At 41.7% G+C, this 24,221-nt stretch overlaps 1 protein-coding gene across 2 annotated transcripts; it reads right to left on the minus strand.

The window, feature by feature from the left end:
- Nucleotides 1-7,187: 7,187 nt before the first annotated feature.
- PLP1 (proteolipid protein 1) lies at nucleotides 7,188-23,514 on the minus strand. Of its 2 annotated transcripts, none has more exons than XM_044235308.1 (7): nucleotides 23,369-23,514; nucleotides 13,953-14,139; nucleotides 13,158-13,314; nucleotides 11,808-11,976; nucleotides 11,276-11,349; nucleotides 10,427-10,492; nucleotides 7,188-9,310 (listed from the first exon to the last, which is right to left on the minus strand). In XM_044235308.1, exons 1-7 carry the CDS (start codon nucleotides 23,370-23,372, stop codon nucleotides 9,239-9,241), a joined length of 729 nt encoding a protein of 242 aa, XP_044091243.1. In that variant the 5' UTR covers nucleotides 23,373-23,514; the 3' UTR covers nucleotides 7,188-9,238. The 2 variants fall into 2 exon arrangements, with proteins under 2 accessions (XP_044091243.1, XP_044091242.1); XM_044235307.1 differs by having other exon boundaries at nucleotides 13,053-13,314.
- Nucleotides 23,515-24,221: the final 707 nt, after the last annotated feature.

Genomic DNA, 24,221 nt, shown 5'->3' on the forward strand with positions numbered 1-24,221 from the left:
GACATCACAAAACAGAGCAATTCACTGAAAATAATTCCGTGGGAACCAATATGAAACCATTCAAGTATGTTACCGCCTGTCGGTCTGGCTTAAATCAAGAAATTTTTAGACTCTAAAGTGAAGCAATTCCCAACGCTTTGCTCCTCTGTATGCTTGTAGGTGGGGTAGAAAATGGAGATGTTTCTGGAAGGAATCACCATATCCATATGAACACCAAAGATACCAGTAAAATGAATGAAAGATGTATCTTTATGTGTGTGGACAGCAATAAAATACAAACCATTTTAAAGTGTTATTGAATATTTATTGTTGTTGAAGTGGAGTAATGGGTATATGGAATTGATTGTACCATTCTATACTTTTGTGTGTATTTGAAATTTTCTTTTTATTTTTTTTTGTTTTGTTTTTTGTTTTTTTTTCCAATTTATTTATTTTCAGAAAAACAGTATTCATTATTTTTTCACCACACCCAGTGCTCCATGCAAGCTGTGCCCTCTATAATACCCACCACCTGGTACCTCAACCTCCCACCCCCCCGCCACTTCAAACCCCTCAGATTGTTTTTCAGAGTCCATAGTCTCTCATGGTTCATCTCCCCTTCCAATTTACCCAAAAGCACATACCCTCCCCAATGTCCATAACCTTACCCCCCTTCTCCCAACCCCCCTCCCCCCAGCAACCCACAGTTTGTTTTGTGAGATTAAGAGTCACTTATGGTTTGTCTCCCTCCCTATCCCATCTTGTTTCATGGATTCTTCTCCTACCCACTTAAACCCCCATGTTGCATCACCACTTCCTCATATCAGGGAGATCATATGATAGTTGTCTTTCTCCGCTTGACTTATTTCGCTAAGTATGATACGCTCTAATTCCATCCATGTTGTCGCAAATGGCAAGATTTCGTTTCTTTTGATGGCTGCATAGTATTCCATTGTGTATATATACCACATCTTCTTGATCCATTCATCTGTTGATGGACATCTAGGTTCTTTCCATAGTTTGGCTATTGTGGACATTGCTGCTATAAACATTCGGGTGCACGTGCCCCTTTGGATCACTACGTTTGTATCTTTAGGGTAAATTCCCAGTAGTGCAATTGCTGGGTCGTAGATTTATAAGGTTTTATTTTTTATTATGTGTTTGTCAGAGAGAGAAAGAGAGAGGGAACATGAGCAGGGGGAATGGCAAAGGGAAAGGAAGAAGCAGGCTCCCTGCTGAACAGGGAGGCCGAAATGGGGTTTGATCCCAGGACATTGAGATCATGACCTAAGCCGAAGGCAGATGTTTAACTGACTGAGCCATGCAGGCATCCCTATATTTGAAAAAGGTTTAAAAGAACGTTACTGAGTTAAAAGATTTTAAATGTTTTCTCAACCAATGAATACAAAAAGTACAGTTACTATCATGGTGGAGGCCTGAGAAAAGTTCTTACCTTAAGAAAAGTTCCTAATCTCTGAGAAAAGAGATTTTTGGGGTGCCTGGGTGGCTCAGTTAGTTGAGCAACTGTCTCTTATTTTCAGCTCAGATCATGATCCGGGCTCCTGGGATGGACTCCCACTTTGGCTCCATGCTCAGCGCTGAATCTGCTTGTCCCTCTCCCTCCCCCTCAGGTCTTGCTCCCCTCAAATAAATAAATAAAATCTTTAAAAGAAAAGAGATTTTCATACTCAAAATAGTTTGGAAAAATTGCTACACAGTATGGTCTCTCATGTGGGATGTGTGTACTCTATGAGCTGGCAACATGATCCATTAGCACTAGTGTTTATATTAATTTTTAATCTTAAAATAAGAAAGATAATTTTATTAATATCTAACATAAAGATTGACTCTGGTGTCCTCAGTCAGCTTATTTGTCAAAGGATGATGACTTTTTCACAATAAATGAGAAAAGTGCTTTTCAAAGAAACATGCCATAGAGGGAGCATTTTGAAAATAAATATTTGAAAATGTTTTCATCATCTTGTGATTTTGATGCTGAGAACTGTGTGTGACACCAATTTACCCAGTTGTAAGGAAAAAAATGTAATGGAACATCTAAAATTGGCCTAAAACATTCAATAGCTTGAGCTCATTTGTAAAAATATTTTAGCAGGCAAGAGCCACTCATTGATGTCAGGAAGAGTGGAAATTTAATAGCCAAATTTTAACAAAAACCTTTGCATAACTGCAAAGTGGGACCGAAAAGTTAGTATGTGCTTTACTGAGCACAGCTAAGGTCATATAGCAGCCATTTAGATCTATGAGTCTTTGTGAGGTATCGTTTTCAGCTATGACATCCATTGAAGACAAGCATTAGTTTAAAATGAACTCCATATTCCAAAATGTTAAACCATCATTTCAAAATTAATGGGTCATAGTCTGTCACATTGGTCTCACTAAAATATTTATTACAATATGTTTCAAATAAGAGATAAATTTATATAAATCAAATAAAATAACATTTATTTTAAAATATTGTTCATCTTTATCTCATCTCATACTTTTTTTTTAAAGATTTTATTTATTTATTTGAGAGAGAGAGTGAGAGAGAGCATGAGCGAGGAGAAGGTCAGAGAGCGAAGCAGACTCCCCATGGAGCTGGGAGCCCGATGTGGGACTCGATCCCAGGACTCCAGGATCACGCCCTGAGCCGAAGGCAGTCGTCCAACCAACTGCGCCACCCAGGCGTCCCTCATCTCATACTTTTAAGTGTTCTGTTCTGCATGCTTTATACTGCATATATTATGAATGTAACATTAATTTTTAAACATAAGTGCATTATACATTTTAATGCTTTTTTATGTAGTTACATACAAACCATTTCAAAAACTTTTTAAATATTTTATTTATTTATTTAAAAGAGAGAGTGAGATAGCAAGAGAGCATGAGCAGGGGGCAGGGAGAGGGAGAAGCAGGCTCCCTGCCAAGCAGGAAGCCCAATGTGGGACTCGATCCCAGGATACTGGGATCATGACTTGAGCAGAAGGCTGATGTCTAACCAACTGAGCCACCCAGGCGCCCCCAAACCATCTCAAATTTTAATGTGTACACACATCATCCTAGGATCTTATTAAAGTTCAGTGTCTGATTCAGTAATTCTAGGGCAGAGCCTGGGATTATGCATTTCTAATGAGCTCCCAGGTGATCCTGATGCCACTTGTCCTCAGACCACACTTTGAGAAGCAAGGTCATGGGGTCACTTGTCCTCAGACCACACTTTGAGAAGCAAGGTCATGGGGTGGGGCAAGGAGAAGTTTGGGTTCCAACATGTTTTACCAATGGGGTTGCACAATCAAAGATATATAGAGTTGATTAAGGAATAAATAAACTGCACTCCCTTCAGGTTATCCTCTGGAACTACCACTTCTCTCAGCGGAGTTTCTGGTATGGTATGAGCTACAGTTACTGAGCTTCTCCTCCCTGACAAACACCTGGATGCAGCTCATCTCTGCAACTTCAGCAGTCAACTGAGGTAGGATATGATTGACATCCTCAAATTCAAATCAATGTGACCAATAATAGCATGTGCTCCAGTCTGGAGCTGAGGGATGATGGCTATCTGAGCCTCAGAGGACTGATAGGAGGATTCAGTGAGATGAGATGTCTAAAGTACTATATTTTGTGAAGAGATCAATAAATTGTCACTATTACTGCTGGAGGTACAGCTGCTTGTGGACTGAGTCAAGATTTTTTTCAGTTATTCTGGGTCTTCTTTACCACCGAAAACAAGCCGCCAAAACTCCAAATTGAAAAAAATTTTAATTTGAAACTTGGTATGGAATCTTTCATTCCAGCATTCATTAGCTAAGCCATTTGCTTACTTGATCCACTCCTAGCTTGTGATAATAATATCATTTGCATATAGGAGAATACTTATGTTTCCATTCACACTTCTTTTTTGTTAATGAGGGCTGATAGAAAATTTTAAATGAGATTTTGACAAATTAATTTCTGGTACATTTGAGGTCATGGAAGGGAGCTTTGTTTGCAAGAGCCATATTTCCCTCTTTTTTTTTAAGCCACTCTACATATGATTCCAAGTCATCAAATAGAATTAGAGCCATCTACACATTTTCAAATATCAACTGGTTTGTTTGGTTTTAATATATAACCCTCAGAATCCAGCTTTGTGGTTTTTCCTTTTCATGTTTGGAAAGTAGAGTTTCACATAACACATGGAGTATTCATGAAGCTAGTTCTTTGGAGCCCAGAGCTGGCTTACTGTGCATGTTGGTGAGTACAAGTATGAGTACAAATAGTACAAGGCCATTTAACATTTTTCGACCTTAAATATCGTAGTATGTTAGCCCTCTTTCTCTAGATACAGACTTGCCTGCCTACACCTTCTTTTACTTGGCCCTTTGTTTCTAAGGGGACTGTACAAGTTTCTCCCTGATTCTGTCTTTTCCACCTTTTTTGTCAAAGGATGTTAGGTTCATTCTTTACCACAAATCCTAGTTCCCTCTCCAACCCTTTTGTCTTTAATTTGAGTTCTATGAGGGCAAAGTCTACCCATTTTATTCACTGATGTATTACCAGTACCTAGCATAATACTTGGCACAAAGAATTTGTTAAATAGATATTTGTTGAAGGTTTGAATAAAATTTTAATGTTGTATTTCTTTTGGTTATGTCATAATCTGGAAAATACTCAGTTCTTTATCTTATCTTTCTTTCCTTTGGAATAAAGTAGATTGATTCAAGGAGTACTAAGCAGGAACATGCAGACACCAAACTTTGGAGGACAGCAACAATTATGAAGAGCATGGTTGCTTGTTTCAACGTGAACAAGGAAAATTTTCCCTGCTTATAGGTATTGACTTGAATTCCTCACCTGCTTATTAATGTAGAAAAAGTCCAAGTACTAATTAGTATTAATTTTTTAATGTAATAATGAATATTTCTTCCATCTGTTACTGAACTTTCACCAAGCTAACTGTTAATGTCAAAATAGACACATTATCTGTGCTTATGGTAAGGAAATCCAGAAAGAAGTGCCTTGTACTTTATACTACCCTTATATGGCTTCTCAGACTTAGCCTGGATGAAAAGGAAAAGCTATGCTGAATAGCCTGTGTTTATATAAATCCAGATCCATGTGCCCTCTGACTCCCCAGATGACTGAGTGGGTGGAAGCATGCACATGCATTGTGACAATGTATGCATAAATACTGTCACATGTAAGGTCAGAAGCAGGCTGACTCGGAGAGAGCCAGTCACAAGTTGTTAGGATTCTAAATTGATGTTTTGTTTTTATCAGGGCCCTAGGAGACCAGAGCCACGTGAAGTCATGGCGCTTAACCACCACCTCTCCCACATACTGAAGGGAGAATTCAGATGCCCATTGCAGTCAGCCAGACTGCTTCTTGCATATTCCCTACCTCCACTCTGCTTTACCCTGAAAGACCTTTCTTCTGTGCTGTTAAGACTGAATGAGATCCTTGAATGTAAGATCATATCTTTATCACTTTTCTACCCACACCAGCCCCAAACATGAAATTCCCAGGGTTGGGATGCCTGGGTGGCTCAGTCAGTTAAGTGTCTGCTTTCAGCTCAGGTCATGATCCCAGGGTCCTGGGATGGAGTCCCACATAGGGCTCCTCGTTCAGCGGGGAGCCTGCTTCTCCTTCTGCCTGTAGTTCTCCCTGCTTGTGCTCTCTCTCTCTAATTATAAATAAAATTTAAAAAAAGAGAAATCCCCAGTGTTTCTCACAAAGCTTAGTAGGTGCTCAATAAATGTTTTTAGACTGAATTAATGAATGAACAAATGTTGCTCTGGCCAACAGCATCCACACCCTGCATAACTACACACAGTACTGACCCTGAAGATAGAAAAAGCAGTACAACTGACACTGTAAGAAAATGTTTCTTGTTTATACTGCTGCATCTTGATCTTTGGCTGATCTAAGCACAAAGAGAGCTCTTTCAGTTGAGAGAAAGGAGGTTTATGGTGTGTGGGAGAGCTAAGAACAATGAGCTCAATTGATACACTGGAGATGCTCTTAGCTTCTGAGAGCCTGGAAACTCCATCTATAGATCAGTCCCAGAGGGCAGAGCCAAATCAGGGCAGATGGAGAACACGGCTTTCTTGGGAACTGGCTTTCTGTTACTCTGAGGCAAAAATACATTCACTCTATAGCACCCCGAATCAATTCTCCAAAATATGGTGCTGTGTCCTTGTTTGCCAGTGTCTAAAAGTAAGTCCTTGTTGTATTTTTATGCTTTTCGTCTTAAAGTCAACCAACCAGACTTGCTTGCAGAATATTAATTGTGGTGAAGCAGAAATCAGATTAAATTGAAACTACTTTTCAGTGGAGCTCCTTAACTGATGACTGACTTGTTGCCCCCAGCTAGTCTCTTTTCTCACAGCCATGCCCCTTGCCAGTTGCAACTATGGGACAATGAATCTATTCCTAATTTTAAGGCAGATTTCTTTGGACTGGTCACTAGATTGCTGTATTTTAGTCTTGAGTTGGAAAGGAGATTAAATGCCTTGTCACAAGTGGGCTAGTGGGCGGGCTATCCAAGGTAATAGGTGTCACTAATTTTCTTTAATAGTGCCCTTCCACAGACTGTTTAAATTTACATTGTCCTTACCCTATATGCTCTGCCCCTGCCTTAAACCTTTCATTCAGTACTTTTCAGATAAAACCAAGCATTATTCATGTATGAAGCACTGAGGGCTCATTATTGGAACATCCAAACGATTGAAAGAGAACATAGCAATAAGTAATCCTCGAAACACCAGGGCAGCGGCACCATTATCATGTTAAAGAAGCAATTATATTTGAATCTGAATGAGCTGAACACTGAAACATAACTTCTAAAAGAAAAAAAACCCTGAAACAAATATGTCTAGGTATATAGACTTTCACTGTATATGCTTGACTAGAAGTCCTCAGGTATTAAGACCTGAGTTCTATGAACAACAACAACAACAACAACCACAAAACCCCACATGAGTTCTAGTCCAAGCTCAGGTATGTGATTATTGGGTTTCTTTGAGTAATGTACTTTGACTGTTTCTTAGTGTCCCAAGCTATAAAAATATAAGTGATTTATCTATTTTTTATGTCAGAAAATTGTTGTGAGAATAACTTGGATGAACTGAAAAATAAAAAAGGTCCTTTAACAAAGCACAATAAGGGTCTAATTATTCGAGTTTCTATTGTGGGGTTAAACAAAACAATTCACTCAAAGGACACAATGTTTGATTGAGAACATTCTTAATTTTATTTTTCTTTAATTTTATAAAATTCATTTTTGTAAGATAAGTTCCTAAAAGTTTATCCTTTATGTGTGTTAAAATTGAAATTCTGTATCAGAAATGAAGGAAACACTTTCAGTTAACTTTCTTTGTGTGTGTATATGTGTGTATGTATGCATGGGAGGTTTTCAGGGAAGGGTTGGTTATTTGTTATATTATTAAATCAAAACAAAACACAGAATATGGATTACTTCACTTTCCTTGATCTTGATTGGTTTCTTACAGAACCTTTTCCGTCTCCTCCCTCTATGCAGCCTGGAAGCTTATCTGGTATACTGGTCTGAAAACAAATATTAAGTATCTTTTTGCGAACATCTTACATCTCCTTGAACATTGCTGAAACCACTTCGGGGCGGGGGGAAGAAAAACACAACTTTTTACAACAAAAGAGCCACCTACAGTCATATCCGTAAAATCTTTCTTTCCATAAAGACCAATCAGTCTTTCCTTTTTAACCCAAAGTTAACAAACACAGAAAGAGAAGCCTGAAACCTCGGAGTTATTCAGGTTTCCAACTCTTTCCACCTTTCTGTTTCCATGGAAGCTTACCAACTGAATAGCTGATGGCTGGGACATTCTATTACATGATCTATACTAGAAGAGAATAACCTGTATGTTAAACCTGACTCTTAAGTACACCGAGTTAACCCTCCTAAATCAAATCATCCCCCACTAGCTTAAAAAGAACAAATAGGTTATTCCAATTGAGGCTCAAGCTCACCAATCCATTTCTGCAAAAAGTGGAATAATTTGGAGAAAATCCAGTAGATGTAAGGAACTAGCCAATTTTCAATATTAATTGCAATGTTTAACGTTCAATGTCCATTTGTTAAAGAATCATAATCAAAGAATCATTCTCTAGACCTTTCTGGTACAACCCCAAACAAGTGATAAATGAACTAGCAAATGTGAACTATGCATTCTGAAACAAATCAAGATCTTCAAATCATCTACTATGACTGAATGGATAATACCCCATGAAAAGAGCACCATTGTGAAGATATGACAGAGGCCAGAGTATACAACTAATTAACAGAAAGAAGACACACTATCCAAAGAGTTATCTATCCTGTGTCTACCAGAGGGCTGGCTCAGTTTACACCATTAGCCACTAACAACAGCTGCTCCTTAGGCCAGTCTCTTTTTTTTATTATTTTTATTTTTTTTTATGAGCTAGTTTCTTTCTGTTCTCAGCTCCTTGGAAACCAAAGGGTTGTCATGGTAGCTGTTATCAAGGAGAAGGGAGTGAGAAGATGCTGACAATACCTTGCTTCTCTTCTCTAATAAGGTGTAAGGCCAGGGGCCCACTTGGTCTACACAGACACTACGCTCCCTTATGCTGTAAGTAAGATTGGCTGAGTTAGGGCTTAAATAGTCCATCACCATCAGGGTCAGCGCTCTCTTTCTATGGGTGAAAGATCCTTGCTTTGACCCCCTTCTCCCAGCTGCAATAGGTAGATTTGGGCAAATGCTCTTGTTGTTTTGTTAACATTCCCTTTTTTCCCCCTCTATCTTCAGTGGTAAGAGGGAGACAGGAGTGGGTTCTCTGCTTTGTACATCAAGGAGAATATATTTGAGATGTCAAGAGGACCAGGTACATCCCCTCTCTCTACCTGAGCATCTTTCTTTTCACTTTGTTTCCATCACTGGAAGTGCTCTTTGAGGAGAAAACACTTCCTGATCCTCAGGAGATGTTTGAAAATTGAATTAGAGCCTCCATTCCTTTGTGACTTGCAGTTGGGGAGTCACCATCTGAAGCATTTCCCATCTCTAGCAGGAACCAGCTGTGAAGCAAAATGACTAAAAGAGGTACATAAGAGGGGAGAGTCCACAAAAAGACATTAATCACCACAAGACTCTCCTTTCTTGTTACACTCGTCAAGTAAGAAGAGGACCAGTCAGCAGCAAAGGCAGAGTTAACATGGGAGACGCAGCACTGTAGGCTGTGTGGTTAGAGCCTCGCGATTAGAGAAAGGGAAATTTCTACAGGAGATCAGAACTTGGTGCCTCGGCCCATGAGTTTAAGGACGGCAAAGTTGTAAGTGGCAGCAATCATGAAGGTAAGCTGTAGGAAGAGAAGAGAAAATATGAGTGAGAGTAGAAAAGGAAGCCCTCCTTCCTCCAAAGCTTTTGCGAATGAGGAAGGTACAAATAAAATCAGTTAAATGAAGAAAAAAAAACCCTGATCTGCAAAAAACAGCATGTCAGGCTTTCATCCTATGTACTTGACTAGAAGTCCTCTCTGAGATATTTCCTTCTAATGGCTCAAGTCCAGAGAACCAATTTGACAAGGATTTATTCCACATCTGTGCTAAGTTCTGGCACTGGGTTTTTCCTCAGGAAAGTGAACAATGCACTGGGCTCTGACATCATCCCATCCACACATCTGAGTGACCTGGGGTCACAGGCTCTTTGCTGCAAACACACAGCCACACGTGCAGTACAGCCCTCCCTGCTTCATGCATCAACTCATTTTCTGGAATGAGGAACAACTCCAGTTTGTATAAAAGCCTCAGCAGCAGGGGCCAGGAGTTCTGTGAGCTTATCCTTATCACTACTTATTTAATGACTACAGATAAATTCCTTCACCATTTAGTGCCCTAGGTTTTTAATCTGAACAACAAATTCACCCCACTGACACTGCACTGTAACACCATCAGCAGGACCTGGAGCATAGAATCACATTGTAGTAATAACAGTTCTAATAATGTTAGAAGGTCCTCCCAATGTTTTCAGGAGAGTAAATCCCTTGGAGAGTGCCCAAGGTGGATTCGTATTCACAACATATAGAATTCCTGGCTCTGGAAAATCATGTTCAGTAATGTTTCCTTGTTCTTGTCACTCATCTGACCAGCATGTGTTGAAAATTAAATGCTATCTTTGACTGCAAAGCACTTGGCAATATTATATGCTCTGTAAGTGCTAAATATTATCATTTCTGACAATTAATCTCTTACCCTCTCTTTCCTCACACCACTTTTCCTGTTACTGTCTGATTTCTGAAGTCTTTCTGCCTTGCCAACTCAAAGTAGAAGTTCACAGTCTACACTTTGTTGTCTCTTCCCAGGCGCTTCTCTCCAGTGTTGCAAGGTTAGCAATCTATCTTTTTGCCTTTCAGCATAGCTGTACCCAAGCTATCCCAGGACCATTTATTTGCCAAGAACACATTCACACAACTCACCAGGGAAACCAGTGTGGCTGCAGCCCCCACAAATGCAGCAATAAACAGGTGAAAGGTCATTTGGAACTGCAAGAAAATGCAAAATGGAGAAAAGTTTCTTGCAACTGTAAAAATATGCTTTGCTCTGGATCATGCATGCAGCTTTCTGAATGCATTTATATCTTCCTGTGTATTAATTCTGCATCTGTAACTAAACTGTCATTCCCTGAGTGTAGGACTCCTGTTCTTTAATGTACATCATGGCACCTAGCCCATTAGTACTCAGAACACAGAATACTCATAAAACACTCATAAAATATTTTAATCAACTGTTTCCCTCCAGTTTTACTCAGGATCCCAAAATTTAACGTCATGGTTTAAAGTTTTAAACGTTTAAAGCTACTGCCTTCTTCCTCAGGATTTACTTATATTCCCCTGCCTCATTCATAGATGATATCTATTGCAATACTGTGTTTTCCTCTTTCAAATGTACTTTTTGTTTTTACTTCTCATTAGAGATGGAGGGGTTCCAAACTGAAAGTGTTTTTGTGAAAGCTATGAGTGTCTCTATGCCTAAATCATTTTCTTGTTAAGGTTTTTAGCTAAAAGAATAATTTTTGTTCATTTGGAGGTTTTGTCATTAATCTCCATCTTTACTTAAAACTACAAATTTCTCCTTTAAGGAAGGAGGTCTTGGAATGAAGTCTTTCTATATGGCTCTAGGGAAAAGAGATGTTTTAACATCTCTGCTCAAAATCCAGCAAAAAACAAACAAACAAAAATCTGTGGCTTTTTAAAAATTGAAGGCATGGGTAGAAATTTGTATGGTACTAGCCATTCCACTTAAAAGAACTCAAATGGTCCACTCACCTCAGCTGTTTTGCAGATGGACAGAAGATTGGAGCCACACACCTTGCCAGGGAAAGCATTCCATGGGAGAACACCTGAGTAAGACACACAGGTCAACCAGGGTGAGAGCTTCATGGAGTTGTGGAACTCCATGGAGATTTTATTTCAGAGCCCTTCTTACATCTTTAATCATCCTGGTTGAAAAGTTGAATCTCAATAACAATTAGGATCCTCTTTTGTAAAGATGTGAAAAAAAAAGAAGGTGGTACTGAACTGTTGCATAATCTTGTGTGTTATTGAAATGTACTGCTTCTCAACCAGGATAGAGCAGAGTGAACAGCCAGGAAAACTAACCCCTACCACTTCCAACAAAAGTTCCCTTCCAAGGGAAGAAATTTCTCCAGCTTCAGTGGGGACAGAATAACAAACTAAGATCAAGGCATCCATAATATCTTTCCCTATAATTACCACACTTGTCATCCCAAGTAAAGAACCAAATATATAGTGCTTTCACAGGGGATAGGGGAGCCAAGGCACCAATACCCTAACTTACCATACATTCTGGCATCAGCACAGAGACTGCCTATACTGGCAGAAGTCTTGCTGGGGAAGGCAATAGACTGGCAGGTGGTCCAGGTGTTGAAGTAAATGTACACAGGCACAGCAGAGCAGGCAAACACCAGGAGCCACACAACAGTCAGGGCATAGGTGATGCCCACAAACTAAAACAATTGACAGGGGGTGGTTAGAAATCAACATCAGCCTACAGACATTGAAACACAAACTGGGAGATCCTGGATTGGCATGAGCCAGATAGGAAACCAGATTCCAGGGATCTCCACCAAAAGAAATTAGTAATCAGGGCACCTCTGCCAAATGTCATTGGCAATATCTACTAGAGAACTGGCCCCAAGTGTGATGGAGGGTGGGGGGAATGGGTGAGGGTTGGAGTGAGGAGGATCCCTGGGTTAGAGAGGCTTCAGGAGATTTTTTTGGGCAGATAAGGTGTAAAGAAATCAAAACAGATCTTGAAAGAAAGTCGTGCCATTTCTCACCTTACGCTGAGCTTAGAAAATGTTCCTTGTCATAGGACTTTTCATCCTTAGTCACTGAGCAAACCAATAGGAGGTTTAAGTTTTGGATCCAAAAACCTTTTTAAGCCAACTGTTGGCCACGAATGTTATCACCGTAACCCACATATATTCAACCCCCCAAAGATCTTAACTCTAGAGTCTGAAAACCAATGTGTGCTTCACTAGAAGCATGGATAACCCTCAGACAAAGATGAAGCATTAAATATGTAGATCCATGCTAGTTTCCTTTGGGACCTCCAACAGTGTAGAATCCCAGAATATTAAGAATCCCACCTTGGAGTGGAATTATTTAATTTCCATGATCAACCCTCCCTCTCAGATCAGGTGTTTGCATCTCAATCCATGGGTAGCACTTAGGCTCTTAGGTGGTCGAATCTAATTTTTTCGTGGTCCCTGCTAAGAGGAGAGTAAAGGAATACCAACAGATGGCTTAGAAATGGTCTGATTTTATCAAGTATCCACAAAACTCACGCTTTTATTATTTTTTTTTAGATGAAAATTTCTAGGGAACTTTTGAAAGGTAAGGCTAAGCCAGCTGGGCACCACGTTCTTCCTGACCTTCTCGTTCGGCTGTAGCCATCACTTCCTCACTCAAAAGCCAGGCCCCTAAAGAGGACCCAGCCTTGGGTGGGGATGAGGCCACAGACTCACGCCCAATTGTCCCCCACCCCTTGTTATTGCCACGAAATCCTGAGGATGATCACCTTGTCGGGATGTCCTAGCCATTTTCCCAAACAATGACACACCCGCTCCAAAGAATGAGCTTGATGTTGGCCTCTGGAACCCCTCCCCTTCTGGCCCCCTGTTACCGTTGCGCTCAGGCCCTTGCCGCAGATGGTGGTCTTGTAGTCGCCAAAGATCTGCCTGACTGCGCCGGTGGTGTAGAAGCCCTCAGCCAGCAGGAGGGCCCCATAAAGGAAGAAGAAAGAGGCAGTTCCATAGATGACATACTGGAAGGCATGGATCCTGCATGAAAAGATAAAGAGAAGATATCAGGAAATCTTATTAACTGAGGCCCAGTTCCCTTCCTGCATAAGTAAGCTTCACTTCACTTGAGTGAGCTCCTAAACAAGGCTAGGGATTCTTCAGAGGAATCACTAGGTTCCTCCATCCTTTGCTTACCCTTGGACCTGAAGAACTGGGGCCCTATTCTCCTTGGCCTGACCCTTCAGAGATGTTCGCTCAGAGGAGAAAGCAGAGAGGAGCTAGACCAGGAAGAAGAGGGATGAAGGCCCCAATCTGTCCAGTCATTGTACCTTCCCTGAGTTCTCCATACCTGTTACTGCAGAGGCTCCAACTCAATCAGTGTTAACCCCATGGGCAGAAGTTAGAACATGTGGGACAAAGCCAGCGTAGTGGAGGGTGGGCAGTAAAAAGTGGGCTGGCAGGCAGACAGACCTCCCCCTTCTATATTTGGCACTTCTCCCTCACTCAGGACCTCAGATGGGGCGTAGGTGGAATCTGCGAACAGAGGAAAGACTCAGGAATCCTGTCTGGCTCCATACTAACCCCCTACTAATCACTGAGGAACTAATGAGTTCTGTATGTCTCCAGGGAGAGAGGGAGAAAAAGAGAGCAGTTTGTGTAGGATAACAGGTACTTACACATTGATGAGATACTCATAGTCCTGGTAGTTTTTGGAGAAATAGGTCTCAATTAGCTTTTCTGTGCCAGTGAGTGCTTCATGTCCACAGCCACAGAACAGTGCCACCCCAAAGAAACATAATCCAGTGGCCACCAGAGAAGCAAATGGGGCCCCTACAAGACATCTTGCACAGCACTCTAACAAGCCTGGGAAGGAAAGAGGGGAAAATTCAGGGATGTTCCATAAGGAGCTCGTGCCCCTCATACCTCTGTGCCAGACCAGTCAAGCCCTGCACTCACAGGCACAGATGGAGTAGTCATCCTGAGTCCAAAAGCAGGAGAGTCTCCAACTTTAGGCTTCTGGAATGTGGGATTGATCCAAAACCATTACTCTGTTTCATTCTTGAAAATAAGTCCTTGCTTTTAATTCCCAGAATGTATGGATTTTTAAAAATAATCAGTCATCAAAGCAGCAAGCCAGGGAGATTATGCAATCATCTTCTCCTTTCTTATCCTGATTTGTTTGTTTCATTTATCAACTCTTATAGAGTACTTACTATATGCCCAACATTATGCCAGGTGTTATGTGGGAGGTGAAAACATAAAAGATATAGACTTTGCCATATGGGAGTATTTTGTTTACTGAGAAGAATGAGGTAGGTAGACCTAATATTTTCAACTAACAGGGGCGCCTGGGTGGCTCAGTGGGTTAAGCCGCTGCCTTCTGCTCAGGTCATGATCTCAGGGTCCTGGGATCGAGTCCCGCATCGGGCTCCCTGCTCAGCGGGGAGCCTGCTTCCTCCTCTCTCTCTCTCTGCCTGCCTCTCTGCCTATTTGTGATCTCTCTCTGTCAAATAAATAAATAAATAATATTCAACTAACAATTTCAGACAGCCAAGTAAGTGGTTACAGAAGTAAATGCGAAAAAAGTTCCGAAAAGAGATGGGTGCTGGCCAGAGATATTGGTATTGTCAGACAGTATTTTGAGTCTTGGAGAGCATTCCAGGTGGGGGAAACTTTGGAAATTATATGCTCCTGAATATTCCTGAACATTGTGTGTATTTGCCACAAGGAATGCTTGCTTCTTTTTCATCTAGAATATTATATGGAGAGCAGTCCAAAGGGAAGGAGGAAACTGGCAGAGAGCAGAAGATGGTAATGGGAGCGTGACTATTATTCATAGTAATAAAAATGCAAGCTTAATGGTTTTTGAACACTTTGCATGGCTGTTTTGTCCCTCTATATCACAGCTTGGCCAATGTTTGCACCCTCAGGCTTACACTGGAGTTCTGTCAAAACAGCTACAAAAAGACTCTATACAAAGTCAACAAAGCATGAAACATCTTTCTGGCATGATGAAAACACGCCAGAGCCTGGAAACACAGGTGTCTCCAAGTACTAGGAGTCCCTGAGATAACGAGACCCGTCACCCCAGTCCCCATGCCAGTGTTGCTAAGAAACAAGAAAGGCAGACAAGAAGTCATACACTCCAAGAAAAGCTGTTCCCCAAGCACTAGCCCCATACTGTAAGTGCCACATGGAACAAAACTTTTTTTAAAAAAGATTTTATTTATTTATTTGACAGGCAGAGATCACAAGCAGGCAGAGAGGCAGGCAGAGAGAGGAGGAAGCAGGCTCCCCATTGAGCAGAGAGCCCAATGCGGGCCTCGATCCCAGGACCCTGGGGTCATGACCTGAGCCGAAGGCAGAGGCTTTAACCCACTGAGCCACCCAGGCGCCCCTGGAACAAAACTTAACAAATGTCAAGTAGATGGCAGACTAGATGAGGAAAGGGTGGCTCCCTCTGGCCACCTGGACAGATCCCAAATATATAAAGCATATATGCGTGTATGTGTATGTGTGTGTGTGCATGTGTGTGCTGATTTTATACATCTATTCATATATCATATAATATAGATAGATATGGCATATGTAATATTATATATATATAATGTATATATGAATTATATGCAGCTAATGTGCTGAGAAACTACTTTTGGAAAAGCATGTTGAAACTCCTTATAAAAAGAAAGCAAGTTATACTAATATCTAGTTTGAATTTTTTTTTAAAGATTTTATTCATTTATTTGACAGACAGAGATCACAAGCAGGCAGAGAAGCAGGCAGAGAGAGAGGAAGGTAAGCCGGCCCCCTGCCGAGCAGAGAGCCCGATGCGGGACTCGATCCCAGGACCCCGAGATCATGACCCGAGACGAAGGCAACGGCTTAACCCACTGAGCCACCCAGGTGCCCCTAGCTTTGAATTTTTATCCAAAACTCACTTGTCTATGCCACGGTAGCAAGGACTAGGGGAGTCCTTTGCTCAACCCTCTTAATACTAGTACAGTTTCTTTTTAAGCCTGTGTGCTTAAACACCTGTTGATTTGCATGGCTGATGCAATGTGAACAGATTTTGAAGGACCAGATTATCTCTGTGGTGGGAAAGTTGAGGTAGAAGCATTTGTCTTTTCTCAGAACCACAGAATGAGTGAGTTCTGTTACCCATCATCCCCTAAAATGACAAGCCCTTCCTTGGTCCTCAAAGAGCCTCTTCCTCAAAGATTTGGTATGTGACATCAGAGATGAGGCTTGGAAGCCCAAGACAAGCAGAATAAGTAGCTAATATTTGCAGCAGAACTGAATTTTCATCTTTTTTTCCAAGTACTAAAGAACTACCATCAGATTGCTTCTATGAGAAGCAATCAATTTGTAGCTCCGCTGCTGTAGGGGAGGCAAAGTCTACTTAGTATGAACTTTGCAGTAGTACTTGGTAACAGCACTTCATCAGAGTTGGGCCATGGTGTGTGTGTGTGTGTGTGTGTGTGTGTGTGTGTGCCCGCACGTGGGTGTGAGCATGCATGTGCGCAAACGTACACATGCACGCATGTATATACCAGAAAGAAAAACACAGCAGTTGAAATTGATCATTTTCTCAGGAAACATTCCAGAAATCAATCTTCCTCTTTCTCAACAGGTTAAGATACTAGATGCATCCTGTAAGTTAAGAAAATGATCTTGGAAATAAATAGTGCTGCCATTTTGCTACTGTCTATCCAACTCTTACCCACCCCCAAACTCTTAGACTCTTCTAGTAAAGAAGGTCTCTGAAGCCTGAGGGTAGGGGGAGGAGAAGGTCAGTGACCTCTCTGTTCCCTCTTTCCACAGCACAGGGTCAGGGCTTGGACAGAGCCCTCCATAGCTCCCCTAGACAAAGAAGCCTTGTTTTTCCCTGAGATCCCAGGAGCCTCATTGGTATTCTGCAGGGGCCTACAGGCCTGGGGGTGGGGAGGGGGTCAGACCTAGGGAACAATGACAGAACTGTTTATTTAGCCCAGAGTAAGGACAGCCATCCACCCTAGCAAGTGACCGTCCTGTGCCACCCACTCTTACCCGAGGTTTTCACATTGGGAAAAGCTAAACGGCTCAGGTGTGATCAGGGATGAAGGAACTTGAACTCTTTCTAAGCCAAACAGGGAATTATATTCTAAGTTTTAGCTGATGCCCCCTCTAGTGTTATAAAGATAAGGAAAAATCCTCTTTAGTGTATCTGATCCCTTGATCATCATCCAAATAACCAGAGAGGGTCATATGTAATGTCCTTACTGGGTAATAAAGGGCTAAGCCTTGGAAGCAACTCTGTATCATCCACTCATATACTTTCTTTTTTTTTAAGATTTTATTTATTCATTTGACAGAGGTCACAAGTAAGCAGGGAGGGGGGAAGCAGGCTCACCACCGAGCAGAGAGCCCGATGTGGGGCTCAATCCCAGGACCCTGGGATCATGACCTGAGCCGAAGACAGAGGCTTTAACCCACTGAGCCACACAGGCACCCCTATACTTTCTTTTTATATACAATTTTTCTTCTATTTTCTTACATCTCAAATAACTTGGCACCCCTTTTCCACTACACTGCCACTCAAAGCAAGGGACAAGAAAGAGATTTTAATGAGTCTTTAACGTGGAGTTGGAAATAAATGGCCCCAGATAAGTCACTCCAGAGCTCTACATAGCTCAACAATATCAACATACACATTACATGTCCATCTCTTTACAGATGAAATGTTGGTTCTGGGGACATCTAAGTTCAGCAGAAATGAGGAATCTCAGTCAGTCTGATCAAGCAAAAAAATCAACTTTCAGTTTTCAACTGGGAAAAACTCAGAACATGCAAAAAAATTTGTGTCTTCATCAAAGTCGTTGACAGTCAAAGGATTCTGAGGGGCACCTGGTGGCTCAGTGGGTTAAGCCTCTGCCTTCAGCTCAGGTCATGATCTCAGGGTCCTGGGATCAAGCCCCACATTGGGCTCTCTGCTCAGCAGGGAGCCTGCTTCCTGTTCTCTCTGCCTGCCTCTATGCCTACTTGTGATCTCTGTCTGTCAAATAAATAAATAAAATATTTTTTTAAAAAAAAAAGCATTCTGAGAAAGGTCCATTGGGTTCACTTTGATTTTTCACAGTCCAAGAAGTGTCCTTGGGAATGTGTGAACAATAGCCTAAAGCCACAACCTCTCCATTTCAGCACCCTTCATGGTTGAAAGGATACTGGTTTGATTCAGGAAGGCTGTTAGGTATTCTGGAGTTCTTTGGCTCTCTCAGAAGTCATGCTCACGTTTTTCAGGCTAAGTACAGATTGTCACATGGTAGAGTTGGCATAAAAGAACTACAATAATAATATTACCCAATGCAACTCAATTGGATTAAACTGCTTGACTTTGATGAGAAGTCATAGAGAAAAATAATGACCCTTCCCACTGTTTTCCTTTCATTTCTTTTGATGTGGATTCAGTACAGTTATTAAGCATTTTTGAAATAAGCTGGGCACTATGAGAAACAAAAGGAAATTATAAAGCCTGGTCCCTTTCTTCAATGACTTTTCAGTCTTGCTGGGGAGAACAAAGTTGTGTCTGTGAATCAAAGATCAAAGCTACCTATAACTTAGTGTTAAAATGTGTATGACCAAGTCCCATGGGCAAAATGTAAGCAAAGATGTTGGCTAGATTTATCTGCAAACTTCTAAACTGAGTCTAATCAATCTGTGATAGAACTTCAAGCCCTTCTGACCAATAGTCTTCACAGGAATCTGACAAAGATCAATAGGACTATTGTTAATATTATCCAGATCCATGCCCATCCAAGAGACTGTGTTGATCCTCATGCTGTCTCTTTAAGCAGGAGCCAAGATCTCCCAAGCCCTTCCTTTCCCATGTCCTGGGCACGCCTCAAGGACCAGCTCCATGATGGAAATTCAGTGTGAATCTGGGAACTCATCAAAGGGAGGAGAGGAAGGGCTTTCATCGAAAGAGATGATAGAAAGAGACCAATTGTGCTTTGAACAATTCCTAGCCTGTCCCTTGAATCCAGCTGACAAAGGGAGAGATAGAAGAACCCTATACAATAGAGCTAAACAACAGGCAGGCTCATTGAGTGAAAAACTGGCCCCATCTCTCTAAATCTCTAATCTGCACTACAGTCTTACCCTCCTCCCAGAACCCACCCCTTAACCTCACTCCATGAACAGAGGCCTCCTTGATTGGGGCCTATAGTGTTGACAGGGCCAAGATGCAAGAGCAACCGTGACTGGTACTGGGGATGGATGGAGATCAGTGGGTGGGTTCTAGGAGTAAAACAATAATCATCAGGAGGTGCCAGAGACAAAGACTTTTGCTTTAGGCCTTATCCTGGTCAGACAAAGCCCTGACTATAATTTTGGCTTCCCTACATGAACTCAACACTTATACTGCATTCAAGTGGTAGAAAGGGGCTCTGCAACCACTAGGACATGGGACTAGGACTAAGCCTGATGGATTGTCAAGTCATATGGACAAAGTTAAATAAAAAGGAATCTCAGTCTCTTCTTTGGACAGATATTATTATTTCTTATTACTATAGCAAGAGCATTTGGGCCAACTTGTTTCCTATACTTCCCATTCCTCCCCAAAGACACACACACACGCACACACACACACACACACAGAGAGAGAGAGAGAGAGAGAGATGTGTCAATATAGCCCAAACATTTGGAGGTTGAAATAGAAGCTTGATTATTAAACTTTATTCCTGACACATTGTCTTCATCTTGCCCACTTATTCAGAGGTAAAAGAGAAGTACCTGACAAGAAGCTAAGAGACAACATTTTCTATACCTTATTCCTTAGGGCAGTCTCACAATTTCCTCTTCTCTCCTTGGTTGTAGTGATTTTTTTTTCCAGAGCCCTGCCTAGCAGAGGGCTCAGAGGCAAGTACAGAGCTGCGAGATCACCCTTAGGACCATTTTTAAATAGCCAAGGAGGAATTAATCAATCAGTATTGCAGGGTTTTTGAGGTAAGTTTGGCACGGGGAAGGTGCTAACAGTGGGAAAGAAGGGGAAAACAGCTCTGTTTGCCTTCCAGGCTGATGTGACCTCACCTGATCATGTCACTGCCCTAACTAGATCTTCTCTGGATCTGAAGTTCTATAGGCAAGGAGGGCATTTCTACAGTTGCTTTCTTTCAAGACCAAGAACTATACCCTGGGGATGGTTTTCAGGGCTTCAAGATTTAAAAAAAAAAAAAAAGCAATGAGGGAAAAAGATGCCACTGGCTAGGTGCCAGTGCCTTGATGAGTTTAAACACTGTATGTCCCCTCTGACCCATCTCCCAGGGCTTCTTACGCCTTATTACTACTCACATAGCTTTGAGAGAATAGTTCTAGTTGTGAAGCTCTTGAGTAAACTTCCAGCTTTCATAGCACAGAGACAGTGCAAAAGCTCCTCCAAGCAAAGCAGACCTTTCAGTTTGCCTGGCTCTTCAAGAGCTCCTCTGGCTCGGCAGGACCAAGGTGCGGGATGGGGTGGGGTAGGCTGTCGCAATCATTTTAGTCACTGTCTCTAGGAAGAGTTAGTGAGTATGCTGGTTTGGATCTAGTTCCTTTTTGGCTCTTGGCACTCTTGTGGCATTCTTGCCATCCTGGTGGGATTCAGATAGTTTTCAGGAATTTTGTAAAACTGAACCCTGATTTGCATCCATATTTCTTTCTTGCCTGGGCTACCCTCACTTAGTCTGCACCAGCCAAAACTACACTGCTTGGCAAGCAGCCACCTTTGGAGGGAAGCATCACAGTCTGGTTACCAGGGTAACAGCCACAGTTCTCAGACAACAGGCTTACAGGAGCCAGTGTTTTGCTGTTCAGTAATAGCATTGTGTTACTGAGCAGAGAATAATCAACTACCGTTCTTTAGCTCTTTTCTGGTTCCACTGTTACCCCAAAGACTCATTTGGAACATCCCCTTCCCAGGTCAGGACAAGGATTAATGAACTATCATTTCCCTTATAAACCTTTCATATAGACAATACTGAATTCAGTATTCCTCTCTGCTTTCCCAACCTGTAAGATTGTATATGGTCAAGGTAGTGAGCTCTCCATTTCTGGGGGTGATTAAACAGAGGCTATAAGAACATTTAATCAGCTGTTGTAGAAAGGAATCCTGCCTTCAGAGTTAGCTCAGGCAATTTCTAAAGTTCCTTCCAATCCCAGACTCCATGATATAATTTGTCTACTACGATTACTGAACAGTAACACACTCCATGTCAGAAGTAGTAGCAGCACAGTACCTTTTTAGAGATGGTCTATTATATACAAAGTACTTGAGAAACTTTATTATTGAATAATCAAAATTCAATGGCTACACACTCATGTGCACCTCGTCCAAGGATTGCCCACCCCCAAGATCTGGGATCCAATACACAACCTCAACTGTGCCCTTATCTGTGGCAATTTCCCCTGGAGATTCCCCTGGAGGAAATCATCCAACCTCCACAACCATTAACTGTCCCTGTGGTCACCTCATTTGTTCCCGCCTTTTCTTCAAGTCTTTCATCCCCTAAGGAAGTAATATTCTACATCATTCTTTACTCCCTCTCCATTTTTTAATTCACAACCTACCCAATCAGCTGCTCTATAGGATTCCTGATGTTACTAAGGGTAGGAACTGAGTTCCCCTAACATTCACATCTCACCTTGCCACACTCAGTTGGTTAAATGATTCTTACCCAAGTGCACAAAGTATACACAAAGAAAGCCCAAACCACTTTGGAAAGAGTAAAAGTCTGCTTATTATTATTGCATAATAATTGGTATTTTCATTATTTATAGTTGTTATAGAGCTTGCCCATTTTCAAAGGACATTCACATCTTATTACTTGATTTTCACAACCCTGAAAGTAGACAAAGCAGTTATTGTTATCCCCATTTTCCAGAAGATGAAGTGATAATTCACAGTGACCTATCCGAGGCCATGAAGTTTCTAAGTGGCAGATCTAGGATTCGAACCTGGTTGCATTGGCTCTAGTCCAGTGCCCTGCCCTCTTTTTATCCATGCTGAATACATGGTTCAAAGATCTCTCTCAGGATGAAACAACCTAAAGGCTGACACCAGCTTAATATAATCTGGAACCTTTTTCCATGGATGTTGCTAGAGTCTTCTGGGTACTACACTTGATGTTGAATATAGAGGATAACTGATTCTCATTTCATTTAGGATGCATTCAAGCTGTTACTCTTCTTTTGTCAAATGTGAGTGACGTCTACATACCTCTGTGGCATCCTGTGTGGACAAAGACCCTTGTTCTCTGTACACCTTGCTCTAAGTAGACACTACAAAAGACTAGACCTTATAGTTTCTCTCTTTGGTCACAGAACCTGGAGAAGCCTTCAGTACTCAGCTAAGTCAGTAAGAGCCCTAGGATCCCAGAAGCCTCCTTGTCATAGGAGGGATTTAGAGTCTGAATCACACCCTCAGAAAGGCTGAATCTGTAATATTTGCTAGATATGGTCACCCATATATGTGTGCATGCATGCATGTGTGCACACACGCGTGCACGTGCACACACATTATCCATATCCACTCCCCATGGAAAATCCATTGAGGCTTTTATTTTCGTTTCCTGAACCTGAGATTGGCCTTCTTAGCCATAGCCAAGCCTGAATTCCATCTTACCCAATTCCCCAATTTCCTTCTGACACCAAACAAGGTCCAAATTTTATATCAAGCAAGTAGTTATTTTATACATGAGGGCTAACCAACACTCATTTGTCTCCAGAAGAATCAGGGATGTCAGCTGATCCAGCCACTACCAGAGCCTGAGAACAGGGGAAAAGAGATGGTAGAGGGAAGTGAGGGGGTAGGAGGACACATGACCATATCCAACCCTCTGGACAGTCTTTCCAAAAACCTGTGATACTCTCCACATGCTGCTGGAGTTCCTTGGCAATAAAGCATCATTCTCAGTACAGCAGAGAAGGAGTTAAATTAATTGAATGCTAAGGAATTAAACAAAACAAGTGCCAAAACACAACTCATTGAAACCATTGGAAACCCACAACCTTAGAGCTAGAAATTCTTTTGCAAATTTCTGTGCCTGCTTGAATCTTCCATGCTAAAGTTTCTGAAACTCACCCATGTCTTTGGAACTCTGACTCCAATTGTAGCCGGCTGGCTAGTCGGCTTGCGGCTGACTTTGTTCAGTTGGAAGGATCCTGGTCTCTCCAGTCTCCTTCTTCGGTCCTTTACTTTTTCTCTCTGAGTATCTTTGTCCTCTTCTCCTGCAATGAAAAGGGCTTTCTGATTGACAGCCAACCCCCTTAAAGAGACAGGCCTGCTTTCCTCCTCCTCTCCTCCTCCCCTTCTCCTCCCCTTGTCCCCACCTCCTTAGGGATACTCCCTTCTCTAAGGGCTCCATCTTCTCTTTCTGCTTTTCACTGCCAATTGTTTCATTTTCTGTTTTTCTCTAAGCCTTGTCTGTGTGGAATTTCACTTTGCTGCAGAGACATTTGGAAATGTGGTTTGGGGTAGAAATAAAAAGAAAAGGTCCTGGAAGCCTCCAACTGATTCTTGGGTCTATTTGGTGTGGGATGTGGCAGCACAAGTGTCAGAAGCTATGAAAATTGTAGCCCTGGACAGGTGGTCAAGGTCAGAAACCTAGATTTTATTCCCTCACCCCTAGCTGCTCTTGGCCCTGTCCACCCTTCCCCTTCTCCCCACTCCTTGGCAAATAAGCATCCCTCCCCCTACCCAGCTCTAGGATCACAATAGAAAAGAAAAATTTGTCTTTTAAAATAATTCCTTCCAAACCTTTCTTGGTTTCAACCGAATGAAGACAAAACACAAGCTGTTGATTCCACAAACAGATTTTGACCAAGCTAGGGGAGGCTACCACTGTAAAAATTTTATAGATAGTATAACAGAGACCCAGAGAGGGAACGAAACCAGTGCATGTTCACAGAATGAGGTAAAGAGAAGGTCCAAGTTA

This window comes from Neovison vison, chromosome X (genome assembly GCF_020171115.1).
Source record: "Neovison vison isolate M4711 chromosome X, ASM_NN_V1, whole genome shotgun sequence".
Classification (NCBI taxonomy): domain Eukaryota; kingdom Metazoa; phylum Chordata; class Mammalia; order Carnivora; family Mustelidae; genus Neogale; species Neogale vison.